The 23,230-nt window shown below is 35.3% G+C and overlaps 1 protein-coding gene across 1 annotated transcript; it reads right to left on the bottom strand.

Annotated features, from left to right (window-relative positions):
• Positions 1 to 1,484: 1,484 nt before the first annotated feature.
• LOC117342330 lies at positions 1,485 to 23,091 on the bottom strand. The gene is made up of 7 exons (XM_033904467.1): positions 22,721 to 23,091; positions 14,741 to 14,869; positions 8,440 to 8,605; positions 7,411 to 7,719; positions 6,480 to 6,663; positions 4,761 to 4,867; positions 1,485 to 4,199 (listed from the first exon to the last, which is right to left on the bottom strand). Exons 1-7 carry the CDS (start codon positions 22,786 to 22,788, stop codon positions 3,870 to 3,872), a joined length of 1,293 nt encoding a protein of 430 aa, XP_033760358.1. The 5' UTR covers positions 22,789 to 23,091; the 3' UTR covers positions 1,485 to 3,869.
• Between the last annotated feature and the right edge of the window lie 139 nt (positions 23,092 to 23,230).

Genomic DNA, 23,230 nt, shown 5'->3' with positions numbered 1-23,230 from the left:
AAAATTCATCGAGGATTGGAAGACGATCGTGAAGATACGCGAGAGTTATATTGATACAAACAGCAACAAAAGTTTGTTTACTCGTTTTTGTTACTATGGAACTTAATCCACGACTACAGCTATCTTTGACATGAAGTTTAAAACACTAGGTGCTTTATACCTACACACGATTGAAACGCGCTTTTCCACTTCACATTTTTTTGTTTGGTACAGAATTCCTATACATAACATTCCAGTGAGGTGCATTCGACATTCACGTATCAGATTCGCAATGTCTTTAAAAAAATGATGTGAACTTTTAATAGGGAAGCCATGCGTTCTATGACTATCAAGTGTAGTTCTCAAATGAGTGTCTCAATATCACTGTAACACTTGAATGAAAAGTAGTTTTATACAAGGTTCTACGAATAACTTCTACTAATGTTACCCTACTTGTACAAAAGCAACATTCATGAACACATTTTGAAACGTGTGGATATTTCTGAAGTACTTTTCAGCAAGTTCATCGTATTTTCTTTTCATAATCCCTAATTTTGTAAAAGTTTTTTGGGGTCATTTTAAATAAAAATGTGAACATTATAATTTGACTCCTTTTTCAATTATACGCGTTCTTGCTGCATTGTTCGAATTTACTTTTTATTTACTATGTTTCAAAATGCTACATGAACGACTTAAAGTGGATTGTCGAAGATATATTACACGTATACAATAATGTGCATCTTTTTAATCAGAATTTATTCTCAACGAAGGAAAATGAATTTCATTCAATCATGCAATGCCTTTATGTCGTTAAAATACTGTCACTTTCTTATCTTAATAAAATTTGACATTTTACCTTTCTATTCACCGAAAGTGACACTTATTACTATCCCAGGTGTCAACACTTCCGGGTAGGGAAAGATAATTCTACCTTAACCTTGGTGAATATAAAGAACTCTTTAAACATTAGCACGTGCTAAAACGGAAGCGGAATTATATTACACGCTCGCGTCGTGTGCTATTGCATTCTAAGCTCATCGGGTAATGTCGTTGAAATAGCAGATTCCTTGAGGAGTTTCAAATGGTGCTATTGCAGAAAACAACCATGAACCCAGAAGACAAACAAATTTTGTTGGTTGTTGTTAACAATTATGTCCTATTGCCCATATGAATGTATTTGGAGAATATTAACATGGTATATAATATTGCAGATACGAGTACTTGAATAATAATTGTCAAAGTCTTCATTGATTTCCTTTACCATAGAATGTTTGTATTAATATTTTATGGGGGAAAAACTCATTCACCAGTTTATCAGTAGAGTTCCTACCCTCCTCAAAGATATACATGACTGTTTCAATGTAGGAAACACTCTGGAAAGACAACCATCTTCTTAATGTGCAATTTTCTTACCTTTCCTCCATGTAGAAAAGATCCATTGGTGGCTTTGATACATAATTACATAAAAACTGTTAAATAACAAAGAACAAATCAAACGAATTAAACATGGAACTGAACTAATTTTAATTGACATATAGTGTTTCAGTTTCCTAGAAATATTCTTAAGTCAGTTAATTCATTTTCATTTGACAATGACAAAAACAATTAAACAATACAAATATTACAATATTGACATCAAGAAATCATTAAAGGGACATTCCTTCGTTCGGACATCAGAAACATGCACAATTTCTATTGATGAAATCTATGTCCGAACGATGATTATATGAGTGTTTAAACCTACAAGTAATGAAATAAACACCCAAATGTACAGGTAAAGGCGTATTATAGACAAATACCGTATGTCATTGCGGTAATTAGTGATATTTCGGATCGAATTAAGAATTTTTAGGACTTAATACTCGAAGAACTTTGGTTTTATCTTGAGAGTAAAACTGCCGTATTAACGTAAAGATTTTAACTTTTACTACATTTGTACAAGGAAAAAATAATATTTTCCAGTAAGTTTAATTTGACCTAAACTTTATTCAAACGAAGGAATACCCCTTTAACTATGTATTGCATTCTGTCCTTCCCAACACCCAAAGAGTGAATTTGATACATTGATAAAAATATATAACGGCATTTTCTTCTATTGTCTTGAAATATAGGCAGATGTGACTTGGAGATGGTTAGAATGCGATACATACCATGACAAGATTACTGCCTGGTATGTATTAAATAATTTATTGTAACCATTAAAATACCTTAAACTTTTGATTAATAAATCATATATTTTCATTTTTCAAATACAATGTTGATGTTAAAATGGCCAGAATGCAATGTCCATCCTCCCTCCAATACATAATTACAAAATTTATATACAGTATGACATAGCAAAAATTGAAACTGATATGCTGTCAAAAATCAGAGTCTGGCATTGGCAGCTGAACTATTTTCCTTCTACATATATTATATTTTAATATCAACGCAAAAAAAAATATTTACATCTTCACACAGATAGCAACACTTTATGAAACATTGCGCCAATGTTGCTGATACGAGAATGAGTATGACAATAACAGAAAATGTGTTGTCGATAAGCTTCATAAATGCACACATTTGTTACATGTCAAAAGTTTCTATACAATGTACATAAAAAACACTAGTTTCCCGATACTGTATAATTGTTCATTTTCGCGGGGCTGATGCTTCGCGGTTGTTCCGGTTGGACCTTGTTCGCGATATTAAGTCCCCATTTTGCAGGTCAACAAGGCTAGGCCTTTGTATAGACATGTAATTTACATCCATGGAAATCATTATTCACGATACAAATATTCATGTGATTTATTTTTGCGTTGCATATAATAACCGCAAATATATCGAAAATAAACCTTAATTCAATATTACCAACCATACAGTATAGTGCTTTTTTTATCCTGGCCCCTGTCAATAGAATATCAAAATTATAAATGAAATTGAAATTAATAATTTTGGCCTCTATGGTATGTTTACCTAGTAAGCGTCAAACTAGAGAAGCGGCGGAGAAGATAAGCCTCTGTAAGAAGTTATCTGGGCAAATTCTTACAAAAATCTTTGGAGCTGTAAACCAGTCTTGGCAATTTTATGAAACATGAAAAGCAAGAAATGATGAATATCAATGTTGAAATGTTTTATAAAAATTGTCTTTATCTTGCATCATGTGTCAGTCTTACTTGGTTTGGCATATCTAATAATGATTTGTAAGATTGGGATAAGACTACGTCCCCGATATTTTTACGTTTTGGTACGTTATCGTCAATATGCCAATGGTTCGCTCTTAACAAATACGTCATGACAGATATCCAGGACGTATCTGTATCAGTTATATCCTTTGGAACTTTAGGTCGAAATTGCGAAGTTGTTCGAGATTGATTGTAATTTGGTATTAGTACGAACATGGCAAACAGGACGATATCGTTTTTTGTCCATTCCTTCATGATAAGTAGTCACTGCTCAAACTCCAGACAAAATCCTGCAGCCAACACACATGTAGACAGCTATTATATAGAAACTTGTGGAAAACATAATTCCTTTATCTGTAATGCAACGTTCGTTCGTTGCATCATAAATCCAACTTGCAGACGATATCGTTCAGTTGTGGTAGAAAAGTATTAAACACATTTCTCCGAAAGCATATGTACATTTCTATGTACATGATTCACTGTATCACGAATCTCCTTCTCAAGAAATAACACATCATTTCCCACAGGCCGACACTGGACAATGTCCCAGTATTTAAAGGTCATTGTAACAAGACACGCCCTATTTAAATGATACCATCCAAAAAGCATTCGCTTGAGGTGGTTACTTGAGACAAACCGAACCTAATATTGTACCTTCATTTTGTATGGTAACCAAACCTTTTAGATACACATAAACATCCATTTTTTTCAATTTTTATGTAAACGTCACGAAATTTGGACTCTGTTTTTCTTCGATGTCATTTTCCTCCGAAATGACTGATTTTTTGCCTTTTTCTGTCTTTTCCGTCGTCCCAGTTTTAAAGCTTTGGCTTTCCTTTGCTGAACACGCCACAGTTTCAAACTTCGGCGTATTCTTGCAATTTCCTTTTGTATCCTGCGCATGCGTCCACTATACAATTTGTTGGTCGTTACCTGTTCGTCGGCAGGAAGATAGCTCCATTTTGATCTCTTACTGTGAATAACCGTTTTAATGCTCCGCAGTTCTCGTTTGACATATCTCAGGAGGCTACAGGTAGTAATCTTAGCGCGATTACACTGTAAAGGTAATAAAATACCAAATTCAGAAAAGAAATAAAAACAAAAACAAAACAAAAACAAAACAACAAAAAGACCACACAAAAAAAAATCATGCCAGAAAAATATCGAAAATATGTAACTACAGGATAAAAAATCTATCAATCGATAAATAAGATTGAATAGTGAATCATGAAAAAGGAACACAATTAAACGTGATAAATTAAAAAAAATATTTATGTCAATTTAACCTTAAGATAGAAACTGATGAATTAAAATCTATCAATCGATAAATAAGATTAAATAGTGAATCATGAAAAAGAAACATTATTAAACGTGATAAATAAAAAAAAAAAGTTTTTGGTCAATTTAAGCTTAAGATAGAAACTGTTGAATTAATTTTCAACAAGTCTACTGTTCTACTTGTATCTTAAAATTAAAATCTTTAAAAATAACCATATTATCAACTTCAGGAACAATGATATGCAAATAAATCTAAACAATGTAATTTCATTGGTTTTGAAAACATATTTATTTATTTATCTATTTTCTTTATTTATTATTTATTAATATTATCCTTACCGTCCGTTTGAGGGACTTGTATATGGTGATGCCCCTGTTGATCATTATCTCTATGGCTGTAGCGGTTTCCCATGTCAGCATATCTCCCCCACTGGATAGTCCTAAGGCTTTAAACAGAGGAAAAACAGGAGTCAGAGGCAGTGTATTTCTTAACATTTCAAATAGTTCCATTTTTCGCAGTGAAACCGGAAACCTGAAACGGCGCATTATTCATAGAACTTCTCGAGTGGAACGTAAGGTTCTTCATCAAGAATTTTTTTTAAGTATCATTTTTCGCATTTCTTTCCTTTATACTTGAGGAGATAAAATTACACCAGTGTAGAACAACAGAGAATACCGACAGAGAACCGAAACCGGCATTCTTAATAAGATTCCAAAGATCAAGGGAAACTTAGAACAAAAATGTAGATTTGTACGGGACCCTTTGAAAGTACAAGGAGATTTAGACAGAATACCAGGCGTCCCGGAAGTGTAAGCTATCTGCATTATTCGCAATATCGGCAGTGCGAAATATTAACACTTGGTGAGAAAACAGTGAGTATGATTTTCGCTTGAATACTGACAGTTGATGAAAAGATACATCTAGCTTTTCAAAAATCATGAAGCATTTCAAGCATGCACTGGAATATTGATTTTGCAGCGGAAACGTTAGGCGACGGAATATTTTGAGTTCATTTGGGAAAGCAGTATATCGAATGTTGTTCCTACAACGTCTGACAAGACTCTTTAGAATTCAGAGCGGTTCAGGTGCAGAAACTCGCCGGATATTTTTCATTAATTCTAATATATTACCGTTATAGATGGATATGCAATATTAGATTCTGCCAATATCTCATAAGTATTTACAAATATACATATCGTTAAGATTGGATAGATCTGTAAAATGGAATAACTGTGTATGCTGTTATGGTTATACAAAAGACACACACGATAATAGTACTAATTAAACAAATTGAGAGGTAGATATGAATTAAACTACATCAACAGCTGTCCTTCTAAGTCTCGTCAGTGATACTAAGGGCCTAACATGTTATTATCTAGTAATCGATATACCTAGATCGAATTAGGTTGAAAGCAAAGTCAAAATTGCAGAAGACCCATATTCTATTTCATAATATTCAATTCTGAACCGTGGCACAATTCAAATGAACAAAAACGGGACAAGCAGGTTACATTAATTCAATATATTATGTTTTGTGTATCTATTTCGTATATTGATGATAAACTTGGGATCGCTCAAGTTCGGGGGTTGCCCCATTTGAAACAGTCTTAGCACAGCTGCTTGCTATAGCTACCAGCTGCCTACTCGGTGGCTCGAGATCGCTCAAGACATGGATCTCGCCTTTCTTTATTCAGTCAAAGTTAGCTAAGCTTGTGATCGCTGAAGCTCGGGGGTTGCTTGCCCCACTAGTATCATTAGTATCTTAATTGTTTAGGTGTATCTGTTTTAGTAGCGAGCCAATTTAATTATGTGATATTGTAAGTTGTGTTGATGTAATTTAGTTGTAAGAATGAGCAGCCCCTAAGAATGCCACAAATCTAATAATTAATATGAGCCTGAACGAGTTATTGGTTCCATTCAATAAATTTTTGAACTTCATACTGTTTGTTGTGTTGGGTATAATTTACAGTATATTTTAAGGCAGGAAAGTCAGCCAGCAATGTAAAAAGAACGTTGAACATAACGTATTTGTCTGTACATGAGGAAATGATCGTTACCTCTGGGCTTGGGAAGGAAAGGGAGCATTCCGTAATTGAGATGAGGCTTCCGTGAATACATTTCCTCCCGGATACGGTAGAGGTCCTGTTCATAGCGTTTTACGTTCTTGTAAGCCTGTGTGAAATCTCTTTTCCTAAACTGGGTCATCTCGACCTTATTCTCAGTAGTGGATATCCGGATAACCTATGTAAATAAAATAAAGCTTACACTCATTGATGTGGTAGTATATGTGTAGCCAGAACGGTAATTATATAAACATAATACCATTCCTATTAGTAAATATCAAAGATCTGTTAGTAATCATATACAGTATACACTGGGGGAATCAAAGACTGTTAAACCGAGAGCTTTTGTCTTTAAACATTAGTCTGCGGTTCTAAATCCTTTGTTTTTGTTATTCTGCATAGGTTGATCTCAATTAGATACCACACTAGAAGAATAAGCAAGAAATAGCGTTCTGGAGATAAACAAAAGGTCGACATTATTTGTTTCATGTAAGTGCTGTATATGCGTAATATTTTGTTCGCTTATCGCATTCGTATAGTTCATAGATTAAACATCTGGTGCCGAAATGTAAACAACACTATTAGTCTAACTCAGTACCGATATAAATAGAGAAAAAATCTATGAAAAAATCTAAATATATCTAGATATTATAAAAAATATATGACAAAATCTAAATATATCTAGATATTATAAAAAATATATGACAAAATCTAAATTGACACTTAATCCCATCAAATTTGACTAACGTGAAATTATCAATAAAACGTCCCTATAATGTTATTCTGATGGAGTTATTTCAATACCAACAAGGTGCAAGTCTGTTTTAGAAATAAATGATGGGCGGTGGCCTAACTCGGGTCACAAACTCATTCGTCACAGGAAGCATAGCAGTCATTTCCAAAAAAAATGTATCAAAATATTCACCTTTGTGGTGTATGGTAGCCCGACTTCACGTTCGGCAAATTTTAAATGTTCTGACATGGACTGCGACTGGAAGTTAGATTTTTTCAAGAGTCCGACAGATGCTGCGTGTCGGAACTTCATCTCTACGACTATAATCTCCAGCATTCCGTAACTTCTATCTCGTAGGTAGTATGCCCCGTCGTAATGCTGTGCCAGGACTGGATTTAAGGCTATTCCATCCTCTTGTATGTCAACACTCCGTCGATAATACTCAACGTATGCCCGGATGTAGGTCTTACGGTTGAAGGTAAGGTTACTGGCTATCTCCACCTTAATGTAAAATTAGAAATTAAAATGATTATATCCTTTATTCATAGCATGAATTTCGAAAATTTACGAAACATATAATGGTTTAAAACAAGAAAAGTCCTATGAAAACAATATCGAAGGAAACATGCTCTGACTAACACATAATCGTCTTTAATCTTATAAAATGAAGTAAGTAATGATTTGCATTCCTAACAAATTTGACCGCTCTGCGTCTCAATATTAATATAGTGTTAATTTGAAATCATCCTTTTCGATAGATGCTATTTCATGAATGTTTGTGACAAGCAGTATGTTCTCTGTCGGCGTTATATCATCTTTAAATTCAGCATATGACATTTTAAAACGTCATAGCGCTACTCCTTATATCAGGGAGAGGACGTTTCTGAAGTTACAATAACTTGTGCTCATTCCCCCTTAACTTGACAAAAACATGTGTTTAAACTAAAAACACTTATTTTTTCACTCATAGTCAAGAATTTTGTTTAGCTGTACAGACAACAGGAAATATCCTTTTCTAAACATGCCACATCGACTAAACATTACACATGGATAAGGAAACTATAAAATTCAATATCAATAAAGCTTTTAAAATGGTCATAGGTAAGTAAAACCAGGAGACTAAACTGTTCTTCTCTCCTGTCTGTCACGATTCTCGGGATTCTTTGTAAGTTACGTTTTGGATAAGAGACCCTTCCTTTGATGGGGAGTTTGATAACTTACGGCGAAGCAGTCCCCTTTGTGTAAGATCCCGAGGCTCGTAACTGTCGTGGCATCACAAAGTCCCATGAACACAAATATGTCATTATATTGGCGAACTTCAAAGTTTCGTGTATCGTTGAGGACCTTGGAAACACTCCTCACTGGTCCCTGTTTGTTTGGTAGATTACTGTTAATGAGAAACGAGGGAAAAAAGGATTAATTACAATTTCCTATAATATATGTGTGCTACAGTTTCCGGGACAGATCCGTTGCTAAGCAACGTCTCGCTTTCAGAATGTCCGGATTCTCTACTATCGGTTAAATTCCAATTTGGTATCTTAACATTTATTTTGCAATAGGCCAATACAAGTTCTGAACATCTGAACATTTACTAAAAAGCAACAAAGAACACATTTGAATATAAAGTAAGAATTAGATACCGTTTATGTAAAAATTTAACATAAAACTGCAGCATACAGCTATTTCTCTTCCAAGTCTTTTAAGTGATGCAAAAGGGGGTGAAAAGTGTTAACAACCTAAATGGAGCTAGGGAAAGTCAAATTAGACCTACAAGGGTGGTATGTAGAAAAACCAGCTTTCGAAACACATATAAATATACATAAATGAGTATCTTGACATGGAAGTAACGCCATAGGTTTGAAAGGTGTTTCATTTATATTGCCATCAGTATCATGACATGGCTATTGAAATATATGGCCAACAGTTCGGAATTCCTCTAGAATCAGGAACTATTTGCTTTGTGTCGTAAACTAAGACAACAGTGAATGCTTCTAACAATAAAATTCACTCATTGCAGCTCTTTTCATCTGAGAATATCAGTCATTATAATAATTCATTTTATTGATATCAAAAAGAAATTTGGTAATGTAACAATTAGACTTGTTACCTGAAACAGGACTTCTGAATGTGTGTTTATTTTCAAAGTTAACGACAGATACAGCAGGCGCTCAACGTCTCAGATTTAGGAGCTTGAGTGATGTCATTTCAGAAACTCTTAAAAGCTATGGTGTTTTGCTTTAAAGAGAAACGTCCTTTAAATGTGAACTAGAGAATTAATTAAGAACATATACTCTGCACGTGTAAAAACTTGATGCTTAGCGTCTTTAAAGACGAGTGGACAGCTGACGGGGCTTATTATAATTACAGCACTTAAAGAACCTTAACACACTTCACATCGCGTTATCCAAGCAAACTGTGAAAACTGGCATTAACGACAACACCTGAAAATAATTTATTCCTTTGAAAGATATTTCTAATTAACTAACACTCATGAAACGTTTCATCGCCAGTCAGTTTAAGCTGATTTACTGTCTAACTTTAATTATGCTATTTTACCAAAATTTGCCGTTATGTCGTTTAAAGTTCGTATTTTTTCTAAAATAGATATTTAATTCACTTTTTTATTTATTCTGTTTTAAAATTACAGTGTGGTTTGAACATAAGAATTCTATTGTTGACCTTGTTTAGAAAGTCATAATAACGTTCCCCAATTCTTGAGTATTGACGTTGTTCATCTTCAGTAACCCACAGTCCTGATGCTCAAGGATCGTGGGACAATTGGTACACTTTTCGTCGTTTCACGAAAAACATTTCTTCGGGAATTTTGACCAATCAGAAGACCGCTTTCTAGGGACTTTCGGTTCGACTATAAACAGTAACGGCGGCCTCCACGGATTACATTAGTAGTGAAATAACTGTTTCAAAATGTTCTTTTTATAAACTATTAATAACACATATATTGCATGTTTTGAAACAGAGACCCTAAAAATATATTTCACACAAAAATAGTTCCGCCGTTTTATATGATGGTATTTGATCGTTGCTATTTCAGAGCTGAAACGAGATTATCTGTATCAATCGTCACACGGTCTCTGCCCTGAGCGTCAGGATCATGGGTTACCGATGTTGAACGTTGTTCTGACATTCAAAATTGAAAATTATGAAGTGAATTCAATTATGGCGCGTTTACATCTCCAGTCCCGATTTTGACATTTATTTTGATCTTGTTTTCTGACTCGCCTATTAGGTGTCAATACTGCACTGGTTAATTATATTGTTTGAATGATGACATTTACAAAAGTTGTTTATTTTCATCCGTTAGCATTTCGATTCATGCTCTTTATATAAGAAGAAATATTCTTTTGCTCACTAGTTAATTTGAGGTGACTTGTATTTCAAACTTTAAATGTGTAAAATGATTAAAAGAAATGAAACATGTTGACAGTTATTAAGATATTCACAACTGTGATTAAATGTGGCAAAATGGCATAAGCACATCGAACTTGCAAATAAAGGAACAATTATTGTTAATTCTTGTCGTCAACAAACTCCAGCAGAATTCATACTAGACCAGACGTTTTCATTCATCTCATAAAAAACTCATCATATTGATTTAATACAAAGTTAATCGATTTGAAAATTACGTCCAGAGCCAGCCATACTAGAACCCACTGTGATATGTTGGTACACTGATAAAGTACTTAGCCTTTGAGATGGTCCAGATATGAGGTAAACATTCGCTATATTCTACACCTGGAACCAATCAAAGGCCATATGGGTGCTGGCGTTACTCCGCTACCAAATACAACAACACCTAACTCTACAGGCCAAGTCTCAATATGCTGGCCTTATGTATGCGTAGCAAGTAAACTTTACACGTCTCTAAAACGTAAAATGTATTTATTTCAAATAACAGTTTTCATTGTAAATCGGGTGTATTGGGTTTCTGACAGTTGAAGCCTGTCTGAGGACTTAAATTGATGGCTAATTTAAACACTAATATATCAACGATTCTGTCAAAACATATGCTTATCAGTATATGTATGGGATAAAATGAAATCCCAAATTTAACTAAAATCAACGGCTACATCTATTGCTGCTTCGTACTTGGATTGATTATAATCTAATTAAAATCTAGATGATCATTACCACTACGTTACATGAACATCTAACAACATCCCATAAGGGGTCACGTCGGCCGTGGTGACCTTTTGGATTAGCCAATCAAATGACTACTTCCAGAATCTTGGAAGTGAATTTTATATGTCCGAATTAGCATGACTAGAGTGCATAGCTTGCATAATCTGTCAATTTGTTTCAACTAGTTTCGTCCCACAAGGCATATTGCTATGCTGTGCCGAAATGGTTTGCTTCAGATGGATGCCGTGACGAAATGGTTTGCTTCGATGACATCGACAAATATCACACATCTCAAAGGTCATCAGAACGTGACCCCTGATAAGGTGTTGTTAGAAGGTACGTTGTAATGTAACGTAGTGAGAATGACCATCTAGATTTTAATTAGATTGGGATAGATTACGAAATGGAGTGAAATACTGGAAACTTGCATATTTTAGCGGTAATCCTATTTTAGCGACTTTCACACTGGAAGCATTAGGCTAAATTACCATTGTACTAATAGCTCCCTATATACTGTTTCTGTAGAAAATTTGGAGAATTTGGAAATACGCTAAGTTTTAAGTGCAAAAAAATTAAAAGCGTTTACAATATCTTATTTTTGCTTGATCATTAAAACCGAGAAAACTTATTATACCCAATAACAAAATAAGCTTAAAGAGTTTATCGCCCCCGTGATCAGCCAGTGTCATTTTGAGGCGGGGTCTCCTTGTAGTAGTTGGTGACTACCACAATGAAAAACACACATGTACAGGAGGACCGTCGCATTGCCATCTAGAGCAATCAGAGTAAAGTGTCTTGCACAAGGACACAACAATAACAGCTCAGACCGGTCCGTTTCTCAGTTTCCTGAGAAACACAAACCAACACGGATAGGGGGCGTCGAACCACACATCTCGGATCTTCACCTGAGGTTACGTGGCCAGCGCTCTAACCGACTGAAGTATTGCGGCCCCTAGAAAACTCAAAACAAATGTAAAAGTTCTTACTTGGCATAAAGCAATACTTATAATGTAAATGGATGAAAGATAGCAGAGGAAGAAATATAATTAGCAGCTAGCTTTAAATACATTTACTGTGATTTATCTAACCAGATCATTGGCTATATAAAACGATGCGTTATAAGATTTATGTGAAGAAAAACTTTGCAAACAAAAACGAAATTGCTGTAGTACGTTATGTAAAAACCAGTCATTTATCAAATTACAAGTACAAATTGTAAAGAATTTTAAACTTGTTAAAATACTTAATTTCGCTTCCAAAATAGTTCGTTGCAGTCTCGCTTCGTAAAAATATGGCTTTCCTCACTGCCAAATCAACTTGTCTCGTTCAATCAGACTCTTGTTGACTACGCATGCTAAACGCCTTACAGAGAATGCATATTATTCAAGCGTCTGGTTTAAAAAGACTACGAATCTATTACCTCTTACTAATGTAAAGGTAAAGCCAGAAATTTTCACGTTAATAGGCCTATATTTTTCATAAACCTTCCAAAACTAAGCTAAACGGTTTGTTTCCAACACGTTGTAGTGATAATATTCCAAAGTTTGAAAAGAGTGTAATCAATATAAGTGTGTCACTGTAACATAGCTATATATCATTTTATAAAAAGATATTTTTCGTATTTTTATAACGGAATGGTAATTTCTCATATCGGTTATCCTTGAGATTTTACGTGTGTACAGTTCCGATATGTTACAACTATACTGCGGAATGTTTCTTCCTTAATCGATTCTGTGAAAGGCCACGTTCTGGATACACAAAAACTACAAATAATTTAGACAAGCAGCGTTTCTACGCACGTGCAAGTAGTTAACCCGTGGCCTTCAACAAATGATATGTATTACTTTTTCTTCTTCCGCGAACCATCTCTGTCACTCACTTCCGGTCTATCTGAACGTGACAGCTCGCCTGAAATTTTTGTTGATTGACGTCTAATGTTGGTCGAGATAACTATAATTGAAGCCACACGCCTAGCTCGTGTAAACATAGTAAACTATGTTCAAAGTATATTAAAAAAATCTTCAGTTTTGAATCCTGATGTACAACATGTACCTACCAATAACAGACAAGGTTGGTCAGATTTCCGTCCGTTATTAAGCACGAGATTAACCTATTTCTTCTAAAACAACAAGTTATTATTGACATCCAAAAGTGTCATAACGAAACCGTAATCTGAACTCTAGATCAATAAAACGATGTCAAACACGAAAAATACATAGATTTTCAACCCAACCGGTTGACAGGAGAATAGAACCACGCGTTTCGGTAGGGTAAGCGTCATCTTCATAGACGACACCCGCCATTCAAATCTATGTCAATTTCTGGTGATGTCACGTTCTCAAAATGAGAACTAGGGTTATGAAAACAAGGCCAACAAACATCGAGTACGTCTGACGTCATTTCGAAAAAGGAAAGACTATTTCCAAATAGGATTACGATATCAACTAAATAAGTCTGTTTGTGTTGGAACACCACATTTGCTGACATGAAATTGACACGAAATTGACATTTCTCTCACTCAGTGGTCCTTAAAGCGATTATTTTTTACATACCCCGTCACTAGTGGGGACTAGCTTAAATACCAAAAAACAAGAAATTGGTTTTACATATCCCAATTCCTGAATCGCTATGTAAGGAGTATACATACCCGACTTCTCCTAGTGACGGGATATATAAAACTTATCTATTGTTATTGGGTATGTTAACTTGTTTCCACTAGTGACGGGATATATAAAACTTATCTCTTGTTATTGGGTATGTAAGCTTGTTTACACTAGTGACGGGATATGTAAATATAATCTCTTGTTATTGGGTATGTAAGCTTGTTTACACTAGTGACGGGATACATAAAACTTATCTCTTGGTATTGGGTATGTTAACTTGTTTCCACTAGTGACGGGATATGTAAAACTTATATCTTGTTATTGGGTTTGTAAGCTTGTTTCCACTAGTGACGGGATATATAAAACTTATCTCTTGTTATTGGGTATGTAAACTTGTTTCCACTAGTGACGGGATATGTAAATATAATCGCTATCTAAAGAGTAGGTGTGCACAACTCTGCCTTGTGACGGAATTTATAAAATTTGTCGCTATTTGATGAGCCATTTTCCTAACTCCTCCTTGTGACGGGATATGCACAACAACCAAATGATCGCTAATGTTGCAGGATATCTCAGCCTTGCTACAGCTAGTGACGGGATATGAATATCTTAATCCCTGATTTGGGGATAGTGGAAATCGTGTACATGTACTTAATAACACTTAGATAGAGGATATATGTGCCAAACAATCCCCTGAGATGGGATAATACGTAATTACGTATCATACTCATACGGGATAGGTATGCCGAACGATGTCTTTATACTTATTTTGACCTTACCAGTTCCTGGTCACAGCAACACCTGGAGAAATTTGTTCAATTTTAAGCGAACACTGGCCGATGTCCAGACTTGATCCAAATTTCCGGTTGTACTCAAAGGCGGAGATCTCAAGCTTCTGGCCAACACAGCTGAATTCAAAGAAAATAAACAAACCTGAGTCTTTACATCAACATAATTACACGTGCCAAATTGAATTTGTGTCTACAGAAAATGTAAGTGCAAACAAATTACTGGCAAAAATTCAGGAAAGAAAATTTGAAAAAAAAAAGAAAAACTTTTCTGAGTCACTTCATTAAAAACGACATCGTCCAGATAAAAAGGATCTTTGAATTCCTTCACGAGCATGAGTAAGTAAAGGTAGCTCCTTTATCAATTCCAAATGGAAAACATGAGTTTTAATCATGACGTTTTAATGAGTGGTCATGAGTAATACTTTATTTTATGAGTTCTGCTTTCTTTTAAACCATCTGCGGGAATGGATTCCACTAGGCAACACAGATCTAGTTTTGATTCTTCTAATAATTGATGGATGGACGGATGGATGGACGACCAAGGTCGACTTGTTGGGTGTAGTGTACGTTTTGTCTGTCGACTTGTGGGGTTCACCCCGCAAGTCGTCCGAATTTCAAAATCTGTTTTTATTTCCGTTCATTCCGTCGCTAAAAAGCACATGCGCAGGGATTTTTTTTATTAAGCTGAATTATGAGTAAAGAAGAAAATTACTTTAAAATCCGTCTCCTAAAGGTGACGAAGATATTTTGGCGCAATGAAACGGAGAATGCACCCCACAAGGATGTTGAGTGTGTACGGACGGACAGATGGACGGATAGATAGATTGAAACACTAATAATAAGTATACATATAATATGTCAGAAAATTGATACAAAATCCGGGGATGTCAACCAGATAGGATGTACAGTGCATAGGGCCTCCATCCGTGCTCAGGAATGTTCAGAAACTAATAGTAGAGTTGTATTGATCAGTGATATGATAAAACTATCAAATCAAATGAAAAAAATGATAACTGTCACGTGCAATAAATGAATGTCTGGGCAACCATTTTTGTACGTGATTTTTGCGAAAATCATCCTTTTTCCGAGGTGTAGAGAGGACAATTCGTTTATGTATATTTTTTTTCATTATTATTATTTTGAAATATAAGTTAGTGCAGCGGTTTATGCATAAATGAAATATTTGCATTTATATCGTTTTGTTCCTTTTTACTATTATTATTTTTCTCCACATTTTTGTTATTTATTTATTTAGTTTTTTATTCATTTCAATTATCTCTCTGTGAGAAGCATTGCAGCGAGTGGTTGATTCCGATGAACTATATCTATGTGTATATATATAACCCTTCTTCGCCAATGAACTTCGTCTTTCCATATCGTAGCATGTACATGTACATGACACAGGGCATACAGTCGCCAGCTGGCCTCTGGCTGGCCATCAGCCCTACTGGGGAAATTGAGCGTTCGGCGACCCCTGCCGACAGCCAGCTTAATTAGTCATACTTTCATAAATATTTTGACACGTGATACAAAGCAGATCCCCGAATAAACAGAGTCTGGTAAAGCAAGGTCATTTATAAAACGTACCAGCAGACTTATAACCTGCGAAAATCTAGTTTTTAACAATTATGGAGTAGGGGGTCGGTGGGGGAACAGATTTCTAGGCCAGCACAACACCATACACTCAGTTTGTTATTCTACATGCATATTTCGAAGTTGAAACACTTTTGAAGTACTTTTAGAATAGTTATAGCATTAAGTCCGGTATAAGTATTAGATTATACGATTATAATTCAGTGAACGCTTGTGTACTTTATTGGCTGAAATTCTACAGAATAGAGATCTAGTTTTGATACATGTTCCCGGTTTCATCAATAAAATATAAATAAAGGAAATTCTTTAAAAACTTAAAATTTTCTATCAGAAAGCATTACAAAACTTAAGGAATATCTTAAAATTAATAATGTTTTTTTTTTCAATGGTGGAGGGGTTGATTTAATGATTTAATTTTATTTAAGGAACGTTGTTGAGACTAACAGTTTACACTGAAATCTAAATTGTTTGTTTAGTTGTTTTTGGAATCAGCCCTATAGTTAGCGTCAGGGCCAGAGGAAACTCGGGGTAACTATAGTTAATCACAGTAACGAGAGTAATTACACAGAAGGGGTTTCAAAATGGTTTTGTTTGATATTGTTTTTCGTCCCTTTTGACTTAATAAGACTAATTCCGAATGGTGTCCATGAATTATGGGGTTATTGATGGACGCCTTTATAGTGCTATCACACCGGAATGACACGCCTAGACATGGTAGCGTGACAGCAACCTGGTCGCGTTATACTGTCAAAGGGTAAAGCAATTTTGGCGTCAACGTTAAAGCTGAACTTCAAGCAGAGAGCGGTCAAGGTTGAGAAATCATACAGAAGTTGATCAGATGATGTCTTAATGCATTCGAGACAGCCTTTTTATCTTGTATAATAAACTTTGTCTGAAGCCGTATTTCAAATAATATATCGCATCGTCTTTCTAGATTTATTAAAAGCTGGCATGTGCAACTCCGAAGCAAAGGCAACAGCTTTGGACCAGATTATTGTATTATAATTCCTTAATGGCATCAAGGCAAGCATGCCAGGTGATCGAGGATAATCCGTATGGTATGGAGTGAAGATAATCCAATCGTACCGACTTAGTGTCACAATAACGAAATTGTCCAACCACTAACTACAGATTATAGGATATAAGTGGATTTTAATATATGACGCCATGCATATTTAGCACAAGGGTACTATCTGTACTTTGGAAAATCCATTCATCTTGAAAGGCGCCTGTGTGTTTACACGATAATTATAATAAACCATACCACTAGTCTCTCTGTGTAGGGAAACATCGACCGACCCGTGATAAAACAGACGAGATTATATTGCTAATTAACACTTTGACATTTCAAGTGCTAAAGAGTTTATCTTCATAGCTGAACGAAGTTACGTTAAGTAGCCATATTGACACGTGATTTACGACGGGGAGATAGGAGCCCCCTCTAGCGGCACGCGACGAGAGTCCCGATAATATCGCTATACTTTTCACAGCGTTTGACACCTTCAGCTAGATATGAAACTTTACATCCGGTTTTTATCTATACTTAGTAAGATATCATTTTAAATGTTAACAGAAGCACGATTCTTTGAAAAGAGAGAGAGGGGAATTTTTAAACTCTAAATTTCCCTCCCTATGTGCCCCGGTTCGATCTTGACCCAAGCTGTTTGTGTTGTTTAAGAAGCTGAGATCATGACCCGTTCTGCTGTTGCAGAAGTGTCCTTCGACAATAAAAGTTATCCCTCCCCTCGATCCCTAGCGATTGATTACATAATACGGGTCAACTATTGGAGCGTATCGTGGAGTATCTTAGGGGTGTGGAAATTACAAGTCTAGATTGAAGACGGGTATCCAGTATGTTATAAAGTAAAGTAGCCACCAGCTGCTACAATAAGAGACATGCCACAAAATAACTTTGGATTTTCAAAGGACAATAAACACATAAAAAAAGAAAAAAAAATCACACACACAACCCTTCACTTTGCTTTCTATTGCAATACTCATATCTTCATAAACTGCTTCCAAATAAAAAACAAAAACAAAAACAAATAAATCGAACAAGAAAACAAACAAAAACTGTGAACAAACAAAAAAATATCTACGCTTATTTTAGCAATACTTGTTCTTAGAAACACGACTGCTTAAAATGGAAAAAGAAATGTTCTTCACACTATTCAAGTCACATAACTTTCATATTTTATTATCAGACTTCAAAACTGCTAGTATAATTAACGTTGTAAGTAAAGTAATGCTATCTATGCTCTTATATTGGATGTGAACGTACAGGCGCAAGGTAAACTCGACAACACCCTTGATATTTGATAATATAGCTTTCGAATACAGAAGGAACCCTTGGATCACTAGTTACAGGTATATCACACGGACACGTCGGACTGGGGATCAGGAGTTAATCCCAACACCAAGTATTAATATAAATCTGTTTACTAACACTGAACCACTTTTTATAGGGACTATCGTGTTGCATAGTTTGATAAAGACCTCTCGCTTGAAATGTGCCTCCATTTTTTTGTCACATGCACACATTGTACAAATAGTTAATCACGCACATCTGTTAAACAGGTCTCCCCTTTGTTTTTACTCAGACCGTAAAAATGGCGACAGTTACGCTGTGGAATAGCTTCATTACCCGAAAATGCGCAGCCATCGTCATGAACAACTCTGGATCTAACCATTTTTGTCAAGTGACATATATAATATTCAATAATCTTTCCTGTACGGATATTCGTCATCAAACACAAATCTTTGTAAGCATTCATATAAAAAGTAATCAACATATAACCGCTATCAGTTCACGTGTTCGAAATCGCCCCCGTTTGTCATCATACTGGAGACTGCAAGTAGCAAAATTAGTCGCTTATGCACTACAAAAATAAATAATATGTAATGGCTTTTAGTCTATAAAATAAAGAGAGAGAAAAAGAACAAAACAAAAAACAAAAAACAAAAACGATTAATAGAGAATATCCGATGATATCTTTGGGAAAAGAATCCACAATCTCAATGACGTCGAAGAAGAGACAGGGTGCTACCTCCATGCCGAACTGTTGATGTCGCCTAGCTTTATATACATATCGTCACTCTGCCTAATAACGCTTATAGAAAGGGTTATCTTAGGTAAATATTTTCTGGTCAAGCTGGACAGTTGACCGTTCAAAAAAGTCAGAGAAAGTAGAAATGAACATATGGAGGTAAACAACTATCTCTATTTAAATTTATAGTTGTCCGATATTTGATACGTTAGCGATGACCTTCAATAATTTATCAAGATTTATCAAGGTTTGTTGCAAAGTTCGAGAAATTACAATACTTCGAACAATCCCTACATCTCCATTTGACCTGTATATATAATATAAAACATTCATGAATACAGTGCAATTCCATGAAATAATTTGAACCAGATTGAACTAGGAAACAATCTTGGTGTGTACCTGTCAGAAAATATTCCAACGCTCACACTACGTCATAGATAGGATGTTTATAGATTTTTTATACTACAGCGACCACGCATGTTTACTACGTACAACGCCGTTGCATCACGTAAAGCACGCGCGCACAGCTGTTTATGTCTAACAGCAACTCAGAACATCTTGACATCGTTTATGAATAATGAAGATAATCTCTTCTCGACAGAGCCAAGCTGAGCACCCGAGTACGGAAGCGGTGTTGAGAAACAATTCATTCATTAAACGCAAGGCTTGGAATGTGTTATTAAACGAAGAAGAACTGAAGTTGATTACATCACGGGATGGCCTCGCCCCGCCCCATGTAGCTCGGTTCCAACGAAATGACGTAACATATACATCATTGAACTTTTTGATATTTCTACTGGAAGGTACACAGTGCTGTGATTTGACGCATACTTTTCTTAATCGGCTTGAAAGGTTTACGGCGTGAATGTTATACACATGCCAAAAACGTTTACTACTGTTTACTGCATGGGGTGCTTATTTCAGAGTTTTAATTTCGGTCATTAGTGTATCGCCATTTTAAAATCTACATTTAAGCTATGAGAATAATAAAGACTATTTATGGCGTTGACATAAAGCTGTCTTTTTCTTACTACCAAGAGCCAATCAATTCCACGATAAGACAAATACAAAATATTTAAGCTGGTTTTTGTGTGTGATAAAACATGTACATTTCGATAACTTACAAAAGCAAAAACCAAATCAACACATAAATTCTGGGATCAAAATTTAACACTGAATTTGATTTAAGGTCAAAGAACGGCTGATTAGGGGAATGAGTCCTTCTAAAGAGAAGTCGATATATTGTTTGGAAATTAAATTAACTAAGGAGAGCATTGCTTTAGTGGGACATTGTCAATGGAAATGGTAGGACGGAATGTGTTTCAAAGAGTAAAATTCCCCAAATTTAGTCCCTGCTTACTAATCATGTAGTTGAGACAGGCAAATTTCTTACGCTTTCACTGCAGAGGATAATGACCTAGATTGGCCCCTGTCTTTAGAAATTTTTAACTTTAGTCATCATCATCATCATCATCATCATCACCACCACCATCATCGTCATCGTCGTCGACGAGATGACAATTCCTCCCTTTCTTTCCCGTTCAGTTTCTTATAAATATCAATAACCAGAAACTGTCTGTGAAGGCATCATTCACCAAAAAAACGACGGTTGTGTTTGTATGAGTTTATCGCCCCGGGAACAGCCAGGGGCGGGGTCTCCTTGTAGTAGTTGGTGACTACCTCACTGAACAACATACGGGATGCCCGTCGAATGCCATCCAGAGCAATTAGGGTAAAGTGTCTTGCCAAGGACACGATCACGACAGCACAGACGAGCCCGTTTCCTAGCTTCCAGAGAAACCGACACGGGAAGGAAGCGCCGAACCACGCCCCCTCGGATCCTCACCTGAGGTTACTTTGAAGACGGGGAGGGGGCTATTGCGCGTCATTCGTAGTTATTACAGATATCGCGAGATTTAAGTCATGTGGTATACGATACTCACGTGAGAAAGATATGATCAGTTTTCAGGGAATCGACTCTCAAACTAAATAAATTTAGAAAATATGCTTTATATTGTTTTGTTTTCATTATCATAATCATAATTAAGGTGATAATGATGATTAATTGCCATCAACTAATTATCATCGTTTCGATCATGATTACCTACCATCTTAAACATACGCAAATCACTGGCAATATCTTCAAGGTAAAAGTCATTTTCACACAAATTTTTTACATATCGTATAGTTATAAAAATTAAAACAGACGATGTTTTGTGAGAATACATATTAAATCCAATGCGCTTAAAAAGGCATGCTAATATACAAAAACCAACTTATAGGTATATTAGTGGTGATCTGCCTACTGCAAATATAATCCCCGTTAGCCATTTCCAATTACGAGATAATAGGAATTTCATTAAGGTTCCACTTATGATAGGTTCACTAGCTTTAGTACATAAATCTTTTATTAACGTCTAAAATTCCATTCGTGTTGATATGTTACAGATATACTGGTACAGTCCGTAATAAAATATATAAGTGGTAGTCGGTCTTCTTCTGCACGGCTTTTATTTTTGATTAAGATTGTCTTTAATTTCATGAATTGCTCTTAAAAATTTGTTATTTTGAAATGTTTTGATATATTTTTGTCTTTTGTTATACAACATAAGTGGGATATACATATGTACTTGTTATCGGAATGGTTCGTCTCAAACACTTAAGGATGGATTTATGTCCTTCGGGAGCTTTGAAACCCAAATCATGTCAAAGGAAATTTTAAAATCTGTATGTTTCATGATAAACACAAGAAAATATAGTGTATTTACACTTCTTTTTTTTTTACATTTTTTCAAACGCTTAATACAACCACCGTTGCAACATATAAATTACATATATGTAAACGCTGAGGGTAGTTTTGAATCATTTTATAAATTTGCAGCTTTTAAGGGAGATAACTTCAATATAAATCTGAATAATATTGTGTAATATGACATACAGCCTTAACAAATCGGATAGTGAGCTAGAGATCACGATGGTGTTATCAACATCGTAACAAAAACTGATTTTCTGTACACCAGTGCCTTGAAATTCGGTACTCTTTCAACTTTGATAAGTTATGATATTCACATGCCAAGATATCGATTTGATTATAACAGCATCTGTCAAATTCATTGTAAATGTTTAAAATGATTTCCAGGTATCATGTAAGAAAAACAATAATTTCTAAAATTTGCTACATTATTTTGAGTTTGTTTGAACGAACGACGTGCATGTGACATTTACTGTTTAGGAATAAGATTTTATGCAAAGCAAAGATATACATGTAGTCACTTTCAAATAAATAAATATACATTCTAGATAAAAAAAAAATACAGAAAATACTTACTTGTCGTCAAGAAATCCCAGCAAAACAATACCACAAAACAGCAAATTCGCTAGACTCGGTACATCCATGGTGAAAACCGTACTCGGACTGAACTCAGATTGGAATCTTACCAACTTAATTCCTTTATAATTACTTTAGATCTAATATAAAACTGCCTACGTTCTTAATACATTCAACACACCACTCCAGGCCCATGTGTTACGCGCGCGAGTTGTATATATACTATGTGTACAAACGTCAGCGTGCTTCCACGCTCACGCACGCGCTTTGAGGAGAAGCGAACGATTTGCTGGAATTATTCAACACCGTAAATAAATAACAACTGTGTGGAGGATAGGAGACTCCAACGTCAAGGAACCCGGTAGTAGTTTTGATGTTTGGAAAAGGCGGGAAAAAACTGGCACGCGAGCGTATATATATGTAAGTGTCATTTCCGGATGGCTATGTAAACGGTAACACATGGCTAATGATTCCAGAATGCATCAGGGGTAAACAGAATTCAATAAGACT

The sequence above is a fragment of the Pecten maximus genome, chromosome 14 (genome assembly GCF_902652985.1).
Source record: "Pecten maximus chromosome 14, xPecMax1.1, whole genome shotgun sequence".
NCBI classification, from domain to species: Eukaryota; Metazoa; Mollusca; class Bivalvia; order Pectinida; family Pectinidae; genus Pecten; species Pecten maximus.
Note: the sequence above shows the minus strand (reverse complement) of the source record. Positions and strands in the feature narration are given on the sequence as shown.

Bases quoted from the DNA above. Each gene is read 5' to 3' on its own strand.
- LOC117342330 (XM_033904467.1), bottom strand. From the start codon at position 22,788: ATGGATGTACCGAGTCTAGCGAATTTGCTGTTTTGTGGTATTGTTTTG. The intron at 14,870-22,720 runs GTAAGTATTTTC...CTTTGAATTCAG, and splicing joins CTGGGATTTCTTGACGACAA to CTGTGTTGGCCAGAAGCTTG. The intron at 7,720-8,439 runs GTAAGTTATCAA...TTTTACATTAAG, and splicing joins ACAAAGGGGACTGCTTCGCC to GTGGAGATAGCCAGTAACCT.